Raw genomic sequence first — 10839 nt, forward strand, 5'->3', positions numbered from 1 at the left:
CAGGCCCAACAATAAAGTATAAACTTAATTAGTTTCTATTATAGCGTTAGAAGAGCAGTCTTCTTGAATTCAAAATAAGATATATAACAAATGTGCTACCTATTCTCTAGCATTGCCCAAACAACATTGTTATATTAATATACTTTATAACCTCTAAACCTCTGCCTGTTTCTAAACCCCTTCAGGCCGCCTCTTATCTCTATGCATTTTATTAGCTTTTCACAGCCATACAGTGCTAGTTCATGTGTGCAATATAGATAACATTGTGCTCACTCCCGTGGAGTTTGTAAAAAGCACTGATATAAGAGGGCGGTCTGCAGAAGCCTAGATACAAGGTAATCATAGAGGTAAAATGTATATTGATATTCAGTGTTTGTTATGCAAAACTGGGGAGTGGGTAATAAAGGGAATATCTATCTTTTTAAACAATAATATTTTTCAAGTAGACTATCCCTTTAAGCTTATCCCAGACATTCTTGAGGTTCCCCAGCGTGACTTGAAACACAATCATTTTTTGGCTCCATTTCAGGAGTTGAAGTGCATTTGTGAAACGCTAGGATTTACTAGTGCAGAAAATAAAAAGGGGACTTTCAGTCATAAAATATAACATACTTCATGCTGAAAGTTCCTTTATTTGTCTGCAGTGTATCCCGCACTAAGCGCCTCAGGCTGCCCGCAGCAGGACACTAGTTTTTTCAATAAGGTGACATTTCCACCTCTTAGCCAATAGCTGTGCGGCCCAGTTAGCTCAGTGCGGCAAACGCTACAGACAAATAAAGGTACTTTCAGCATGAAGTATTTTATACTTCATGACTGAATGTCCCCTTTATTTGTTGCACTAGTAAATCCTAGTGTTTCACAAATGCTAGGATTTACCATCACTTTACCAGCACTATGCAGACAGCAGGGGCAGCAAATATGATGCTTACAAGGGGGCTTGTCTGTCACTAATCTGGATGACCTTATGACACCCACGCAATCCTCTAGGAAAGCTAGCAGAGGGGGGAGGGGCAAAACAACCTTGGCAAGAAGGATTGTGCAGTGTATCATAAGAGCATGACAAGTTTCAAGACTTAAAGGCACACTTAACAGGAGCTATCGCTTTCTCTCATCAACAGTATATATTATTATTATCATTTATTTGTATAGCGCTGCTAAATTCCGTAGTACTGAATACAGGAGTTGCAACAATGCAGGTGGCAGTTTGCAGTATGACTTTCATGAAGGATTAAATATTTAAGTCACAGCTAAATCAAATTTTGAGTGAAAAGTCAGTTTTGCAGAGTAATTAAATGTTTACCATGTGATTTATACCAGTTGATTTATTTATTGGCACTCCGGTTGCTATGATCTGTCATGCCCTATTTCATAAATTGCATGGACCAGAAACTAAAATCATTACATTTTTCATGTGTTTATTTTATGTTCTTTTACAGCATTCACCAAATGTTGTGTGTGTGTTTTTTTTTTTAAAATAAAGAACACTACAGTGAAGGCAGAATTACTATTTTGTAACATGTGGATGTGCTTAAAGGGATAGTAAAAGTCCAAATTAAAGTGAAGGTAAAGTTAACTTGTCAACGATCCAGAATTCAAATATTTTTTCAAATTGAATAGGACTTTAATTTATAATTTTTTGGGTTTTTACTTACAAATCCCGTAATCTCACTTTTGATTCTCATTTTTCAGATTTCAAAATTCGTCCCGTTTTTTCATTTTTTTTTTTCATTTTGAGTGACGTTTTTTCATTAGCCAGTTGAAATTCTGGCCGTTAGGCGGCCGTGACTCTACGTCAACCCTCTTCTCAATGCACTGCGCATGCGCTCCGTTCTTTTTTTGCTATTAGTCGCGTTGCGTGTTCCCGTTTTGCGCATGCGTACTTCTTTTTTTTACAGCAGCAGTGATTTAGAGGATCACTTAACTACGGATACTTTGGGTCGCAGAGTATAAAGAAAGAACTGTTCTCTCTCACGTAACATAGTAATGAATGAATACAGCTCTTCATTCAATATTATGTTTTCCCCGCAATTAACGCATGCGCATTGGTGATGGTAAGCTCAGAATCGTGCATGCCCGTTTTCAGCGCTCACCATGAACGCACTTCTGAGATTACGTATAGAGCGGGTGGGACCGCTCTATACGTCATGGCACTTCAAATCCGGAAATAGTAGTTGGGAGGGGTTATCAACGGAACAGTAGGAAAAGCTATGAATACAATTAAAATATTTTTATTTATTTTTTTATTGAATAAAGTTAGTGATTAGCTTATCCAATGTTAAAAGAATGCATAGATATATTCGGATTACCTAAACTTTACCTTCACTTTCATGATTCAGGTAGGGCATGTAATTTTAAAAACAACTTTCTAATTTACTTTTATCATCACATTTGCTTTGTTCTCTTGTTATTTGTAGTTGAAAGCTAAACCTAGTTAGGCTCATAAGCTAATTTCTAAGCCCTTGAAGGCCACCTCTCATCTGAATGCATTTAAAAGTTTTTCACAACTAGAGGGCGTTAGTTTATGTGTTTGATATAGCTTACACTGTGTTGACGCACGTGACGTTAGTCAGCACTAATTGCCTGAAATACAAGTCTATCAAAATATTTGAAATAAGGAGGCTGTCTGCAGAGGTTTAGATACAAGGTAATTACAGAGGTAAAAAGTATATATTTCTATAACAGTGTTGGCAAAGCTGGGGAATGGTAAATAAAGGGATTATCTATCTTTTTAAACAATAGCATTTCTCTTGTAAGGTGTATCCAGTCCACGGGTTTATCCATTACTTGTGGGATATTCTCCTTCCCAACAGGAAGTTGCAAAGAGGACACCCACAGCAGAGCTGTCTATATAGCTCCTCCCCTAACCCCCACCTCCAGTCATTCTCTTTGCAAGCTCTTGACAAGATAGGAAGTATAAAGAGATATGTGGTGATTTAGTGTTTCCACCGTTTCCTCTTCTCCCGCGGCTGATTGCCAGAATCAAGCAGGAGAAAGCTTCGGTGATTTTAATTGCTCCTGCGTGGCCTCGCAGGACTTGGTATGCAGATCTGGTGGACATGTCATCCTGCCCACCATGGCCTCTGCCATTGAGGCAGGACCTTCTAATCCAGGGTCCATTCAAACACTCAAATCTAACTTCTCTACGCCTGACTGCGTGGAGATTGATCGCTTGATCTTATCAAAGCGTGGTTTTTCTGAGTCTGTTATTGATACCTTGATCCAGGCTAGGAAGCCTGTCACCAGGAAGATCTATCACAAGATATGGTGTAAATATCTTCATTGGTGTAATTCCAAGGGTTTCTCATGGAGTAGGGTAAAGATTCCTAGGATTCTATCTTTTCTCCAAGAAGGATTGGAAAAGGAATTATCAGCTAGTTCTTTAAAAGGACAGATATCTGCTCTGTCTATTCTCTTTCACAAGCGTCTGGCAGATGTTCCAGACGTTCGGGCGTTTTGTCAGGCTTTAGTCAGAATCAAGCCGGTATTTAAACCAGTTGCTCCGCCATGGAGTTTAAATTTAGTTCTTAAAGTTCTTCAAGGGGTTCCGTTTGAACCTATGCATTCATTAGATATCAAACTTTTATCTTGGAAAGTTTTTTTTCTAGTTGCTATCTCTTCAGCCCGAAGAGTTTCAGAGTTATCTGCTCTGCAGTGTGATTCACCCTATCTGATTTTCCATGCGGATAAGGTGGTGTTACGTACCAAGTGAGGTGTGGTAGCCAAGCGCTAAGATATTCCCTTGTGCTGAGTACAAATAAAGGGTCTAACCAACCCCCAAAAGGAAAGAACAGGTAATAATGGAATATGTACAGCGCCAATAAAGGCTAAGGGATAAATATAAACACTAAAAACGAAATGTACCTGCTAAGGCTGAACAAGAATTTATTACAATTCAACAGTATTGGTACCAAGGGATAAAATGAGTAAAAAACAGTAATTAAAACAGTTGTTAAAAACAATGGTAAGGTGGAGTGTTGTGCTGATACACTCACAAAGTGCAAATAGCAATTGGATCCAAGGGGTGGAAAACTAAAATGGTGAAATCCACATTTGCTTGTGGATACACAAATAAACAAAATGTGTAAGCAACATAAAAATGTATGCGACTTAAATGTGCAACATGATAGTGCAAATGTTGTGCAACATAAGTGAGAGTAATTGTGATCACTATGTGTATAAAAGATAAGGAAAAAACGATTCACATCAAAAATGCAAAAAATCACAATAGATATAATATATTAAAAAGTCCCAATGACACTGCAGTGCAAAAAATAAATCACATGTGAATAACTGCCATTGAGTGGCAAATGTGGAAAAAAGGGTGGTGTACCCAAGGCAAAAAAGAGGAAATCCAGTGAAAAAACAAAAATAAAAATAAAAATCAAAAACCAGATACAAAAATGATGTTCAACAAAGGATAAAAAAGAACAAAAAAGAACAAAAAGAGTATTGTAATCCAAAAAACAGTAAATTAATAAGGAAATCACATGAAGGAACCTGGAATCCTGAGGGGAAGAGTTCCCAGGCGGATCCTAACAACGGTCAGCTCTTAGTCCAATGTCCTAGATAGTCTTGATAAAGGCCTTATTTTGGGGCCGAAACGCGTAGACCTGTTGGTAAGCATTATTCCAAGTATTTTAACCACTTTGAGGACTTGTTACGCTATGGTACTCCTTTTTTTACAGGGACATCTCTAGGACATTGGACTAAGAGCTGACCGTTGTTAGGATCCACCCTTTTTTCCACATTTGCCACTCAATGGCAGTTATTCACATGTGATTTATTTTTTGCACTGCAGTGTCATTGGGACTTTTTAATATATTATATCTATTGTGATTTTTTGCATTTTTGATGTGAATCGTTTTTTCCTTATCTTTTATACACATAGTGATCACAATTACTCTCACTTATGTTGCACAACATTTGCACTATCATGTTGCACATTTAAGTCGCATACATTTTTATGTTGCTTACACATTTTGTTTATTTGTGTATCCACAAGCAAATGTGGATTTCACCATTTTAGTTTTCCACCCCTTGGATCCAATTGCTATTTGCACTTTGTGAGTGTATCAGCACAACACTCCACCTTACCATTGTTTTTAACAACTGTTTTAATTACTGTTTTTTACTCATTTTATCCCTTGGTACCAATACTGTTGAATTGTAATAAATTCTTGTTCAGCCTTAGCAGGTACATTTCGTTTTTAGTGTTTATATTTATCCCTTAGCCTTTATTGGCGCTGTACATATTCCATTATTACCTGGTGTTACGTACCAAGCCAGGTTTTCTTCCTAAGGTTGTTTCCAATAGAAATATCAATCAGGAAATTGTTGTTCCTTCTCTGTGTCCGAATCCTTCTTCCAAGAAGGAACGGTTGTTGCACAATCTGGATGTGGTTCGTGCTTTAAAGTTCTACTTACAAGCAAATAAGGATTTTCGTCAAACATCTGCCTTGTTTGTTGTCTCTGGAGAGGAGAGGCCACAAGGCTTCTGCAACTTCTCTTTCTTTTTGGCTGAGAAGCATAATCCGTTTAACTTATGAGACTGCTGGCCAGCAGCCTCCTGAAAGGATTACAGCTCACTCTACTAGAGCGGTAGCTTCCACATGAGCATTTAAAAATGAGGCTTCTGTTGAACAGATTTTCACGGCGGCAACTTGGTCTTCGCTTCATACTTTTTCTAAATTCTACAAATTTTATACTTTTGCTTCCTCGGAGGCTATTTTTGGGAGAAAGGTCTTACAGGCAGTGGTGCCTTCTGTTTAAGTTCCTGCCTTGTCCCTCCCTTCATCCGTGTCCTAAAGCTTTGGTATTGGTATCCCACAAGTAATGGATGAACCCGTGGACTGGATACACCTTACAAGAGAAAACAAAATTTATGCTTACCTGATAAATTTCTTTCTCTTGTGGTGTATCCAGTCCACGGCCCGCCCTGTCACTTTAAGTCAGGTGTTTTTATTTTTTAAAACTACAGTCCCCACTGCACTCTATAGTTTCTCCTTTTTCTTACTTGCCTTCGGTCGAATGACTGGAGGTGGGGGTTAGGGGAGGAGCTATATAGACAGCTCTGCTGTGGGTGTCCTCTTTGCAACTTCCTGTTGGGAAGGAGAATATCCCACAAGTAATGGATGAACCCGTGGACTGGATACACTACAAGAGAGAGAAATTTATCAGGTAAGCATAAATTTTGTTTTTTGTTTTTTGGTGTTTAGTTTACTATCCCTTTAAGTTGATGTCTAGGTTGGGCAGGATTGTATATTTTGATAAGGCTGTCATTGACTATCAGCAGTATTTAGAATCCATTAGAGAAGCAAATAGCTGTCACAAATAGCCACCTGCACATTACAGCAGAAGTATAATTCATATTTTGTCATATATGCTTTTCTGCACTAGTTAACTGTAGTATGAAGCCGCACAGGCTTGCATTATTCACACCCTAGGCAGCCATATTGTCCGGAGTCAATAACCCCACACAAGTTTTTCAGCGACAATAATTACACTGAAAAAGTTCTGGTTGCCAGTGAGCTCTACATGTGTTTTGTGCCACTGATTCTTCGTCAGAGCATTCAGCAACAGCAATTACATATAACTGTACTGTAAAAAGTGAGCAGTTTTACAGATTTTTATTTTTTCCCTAACATAATTTTAATAAATCACGTAATGCAAACATTTTTGTGTTTTTCATGCAAATATAGACACAACATAGATTTCTATTGGTTGTCATTATGCATCCTTAAGTGTGAACTGTAGTTTGTGTTGCTGCATTGATTTTTGATTTAACATAAACTTATGGCTTCTAAGAATGAACTCTGTTACAAATACATGTGCTCTAACATGCTGAATTAGTAAACTTAAATTACCACGTTTTCTGAAAACATATTTCAATATAAAGTACTGATATATTTGTGTCACTATTAAAAGAACAATCGCGTCAAAATAAAACTTTCATGATTCAGATGGGGCATCTATCATCAAATTTGCTTTGTTCTCTTGGTATTTTTTTTAAAAAAAAGCTAACCCTAGGTAGGCGCATATGCTAATGTATAAGCCATTGAAGCCGCCACTTATCTCAGTGCATTTTGACAGTTATTAACAGTTAGACAGCGCTACTTCATGTGTGTCATATAGATAACATTGTGCTCACTCATGTAAAATGCAAGTCCGTTAAAGGATCTGAAATAAGAGGTTAGTCTGCAGAAGCTTAAATACAAGGTAATCACAGAGGTAAACAGTGTATTAATATAACAGTGTTGGTTATGCAAAACTGGGGAATGGGTAATAAAGGGATTATCCAGTAAACCGCCCCTTTAACTACTATCTAATCTGAAACATCTTCACATTAAAGATTGTGTAATATTTGTATTTAGTGAATTTTAATCTTCAATGGGAATCTGTTGCAAGCCAAAATAACAAGTGCTGCCATTTTATCATTTTACCAAATACTGCATTATAGACCCTTATTTGATGCAGCACACGTATGTCATATGTAATTGTTCAACTATAAACGCTACAACATGATATTTGTTTGTTTTGCCACTTAACAGCCATTGTCGTACCTGCTTCTCTCTCTGTTCCATGGGGTTAAAGTGACCCCTATTGCCTCATATTTTAAGTAGAAAACTATGAGTCAGCTTGGAGAATTTAAAGAAGTATTTTTTAAGAAATGTATTGCAAGCTTCTTTTAATAATATCAAAGTTTAAGTTCTCACTCAGATACACAAAAGCAAGGGCATTACTGTACCAAAGTACTGACTTAATATTAATTCCAAAAGTTAAACCCCCACATCCCTTCCCACCTCCTATCATTGTGAATGAAATGTTCAGCCTCTTTCTTGTAGGCTTATCCCAGCTGTCTTTACATGGAGGTTCTGCTTGACCTAATGAATGACATTGCCAGTTGTATTATGATTGCAAAATAATTCCCATTGAGCATTCTTTGACTGTGTTGTGAATACTGATCTTGTTTAGTCTCTTAAAGTGAGAAAAGATTAAACCTCAAGTTGTTGTTAAGTGCACAATGTTAGAAGCATCATACTTGTTCTATATTTTTTCCTTAATTTGAATGATTTTAAAGAAAGCGTATGACTTTTAAACAATATGTAAATTATATTTAATAATTGGCACATGCTATATATTTTAACATACTTTTTACTTTTTGCTGGGAATTCTAATTGTAAGAAAGCTGTATTGATGTGTTGGTAGCGTTGCCTCTACAATCAATCATTCAGGAGTAGCTAAGAAATCTTTTGACAGCACTGCTCTGTCATATTATTAAGCCCTTGAGTTTAGTACAAGTCCTTATGCTTGGTGCACTGTAAATGTTTTCTGTTTTTCCCCAGCATATGTTTGTCGCACAGGCTAGTTTCAGTATCTAGTTAAGAAATTTTATTTTGTCTTTATTAGGTAACGTCTAATTTAAGATTTTGGTAGTGAGACAAGAACATATGACAACTGAAGTTAAAAAGATATATATATTTTTTTTTTATGATTTATGCAACACAATCATTTAATGCTATTTTTGCTTTTTTTTCAGTCTTTATGGGAGACATATGCAGGCCAACCCTGAGCCGCCAAAGAAGAACAACGATAAATCAAAGAAAATCAGCCGCAAGCCACTGGCAGCCAAGAATAAATAAGCCACTATGGGGATAGGGATTTAAAGGGACACTTTCACTATAATTTCTATGGGGATTAAACGCAAGAATATATATATATATATATATATATATATATATAATACATGGTTCACAATATCTCTGTGTTATACATTGCAGTATGATTCCTGGCCCTAGAAATACATGTCTATAAACTGTGAGACTGTCCTATTTCTGGATAAGTCCCATGGTCTTGGTGGTCACTCCTTTAAATGCCCATTTTTTTTATATATATATATATATATATATATATATATATATATATATATATATATACAGGTAGTCCTCAGTTTACGCCGGGGTTAGGTTCAAGGAGGAATGGTTGTAAATCGAAACCGTTGTAAATTGAAACCCGGTTTATAATGTAAGTCAATGGGAAGTGAGGGAGTTAGATTCCAGGCCCCTCTCAAAATTGTCATAAGTAACACCTAGTACATTAATTTTTAAAGCTTTGAAATGAAGACTTTAAATGCTAAACAGCATTATAAAACTAATAATATAGATTGTATCATCATCAAACTAAATTTAATGAACAAAAACATTTGCTAAGCAGTACCTAATAAAATAATCACACAACAGACTGCATCATCATCAAACTAAGTTTAATGAACAAAAACGTTTTTTTACTTGCATTTTTCTGCATCGTTAGCATGTTAGATAATATTCGGTCTGCACCTATTCTATGCATTTCAATCTGCAGTTATCAATAAGCAGTTAGGCACCCTCACCTCAAGCTGCTGGACAGGAAGATAATAGGGAAGTGCCTGCTAAATTTTGCTCGATAGATCTGGTCTGATCTGTGTACACAGATCAATTTAAGGCTAAGTTGCATAACTTTGCTGCAAAACAAGCGGACAGCTCCACCTACTGGCTATTTTAATTAGTGTGCTTTGCTTTCCAAAGCTTTTCAATAACAGTCACATGACTGAAAAAAGGTTGTTATTCTGAAACGGCGCAAATTGAACCGGCATAAACCGAGGGCCACTTGTGTGTGTGTATATATATATATATATATAAATAAAGGAGTAGTCCCTGGTGCATTGGTGGGGAACCACTGGATATTCACTCTGTTCCACTGTATCTAGGTGTTCTGTATATGTTATATATACCCCTTTATTAAATGGTCACACACCTATTAAAGTTGTCTCTGAAATGTATAGGGAATGCAAATATTAACTCTGGGGTAAAAATAATTATTTGTATATCTACATAGGAACCAGAAGTAACATTCTAGGAATTTTGATTCCCTGAAAGTCAGAATTTGTAAAGCCCTTATATCTTATGTTTATTTACCTTGCCTGCTGCACACTCACAGCCATCAGGTCATACCATTGAACATCATAATGTTGTAAGTAATGAACATGTAACCAATGTTGAATTTCAGTCAGAGCAAGTAAACCAAATGCTCATCAATATTCCCCTTTGAAGATAAATACAAATGTGCATTTACATTATTTATTTCCTCAAAATGTACTTTTAGCTTAAATATAATTGTACTCTGATGTACTGAAAGAACCATTACTGATATATTATAGTGGCATAATAATGACTGTTACACTTTTTATATTTAATTATATATCAGTTCACAGGCATTCGCTCATTTTGCTGTTCTTCATTTATTCCTATATTTACACACTATATTATCTTTTTTGCATTGTCATTTTGGTTTCAAATGCTTTTAATAAATGTATTATCTGGAATACTGTAGTCTTTAAAATGTGATATTCACTGCATTGAATCTACACTGCAAATGTAAACTATTCTACACGTGATTAAAGAACATTTGCCTTTTAACCTGATTAGTTTACATCAACAAGATACTATAGGTCAATCATTTCAGTTCATATTATTGTACGTGGGTATTATGTGTATCTTAGTAAACCCAAAGCCTGTACTTTCTTGATGCCATGGACTGGAATTTAGGTATCATGCACCCACAATTTAAACATTAACACAAATAAAAAGTTGTTTTTTTTTTTATCTGGAGAATGAAACACTAAGGGCCCAATTCTCAAAAACTCACCTTCATAGAGAGAAATAATTTGCTTTACTGAGCATTAAGTATCTCTCCTTAGCATAAGTGTTTGGGTAACTATAAAAACTGAAGGGAAACAGGTGTTTAGAATAGGAGTAGTATATAGACCATCATTACAGGATGAAGCATCAGAAAAATGTATTAATT

General features: G+C 36.1%; 1 protein-coding gene across 1 annotated transcript in view; it reads left to right on the forward strand.

Moving 5' to 3' along the window:
• RSU1 (Ras suppressor protein 1) overlaps positions 1-10357 on the forward strand; it is a 317910-nt gene extending 307553 nt beyond the window's left edge. The window contains exon 9 of the mRNA XM_053713985.1: positions 8537-10357. Within this exon, the coding sequence (XP_053569960.1) occupies positions 8537-8639 (103 nt within the window). The 3' untranslated portion in view covers positions 8640-10357. The remainder of the gene's footprint in view (positions 1-8536) is intronic.
• The last annotated feature ends 482 nt before the right edge of the window (positions 10358-10839 follow it).

Source organism: Bombina bombina, chromosome 5 (assembly GCF_027579735.1).
Source record: "Bombina bombina isolate aBomBom1 chromosome 5, aBomBom1.pri, whole genome shotgun sequence".
Lineage (NCBI taxonomy): Eukaryota > Metazoa > Chordata > Amphibia > Anura > Bombinatoridae > Bombina > Bombina bombina.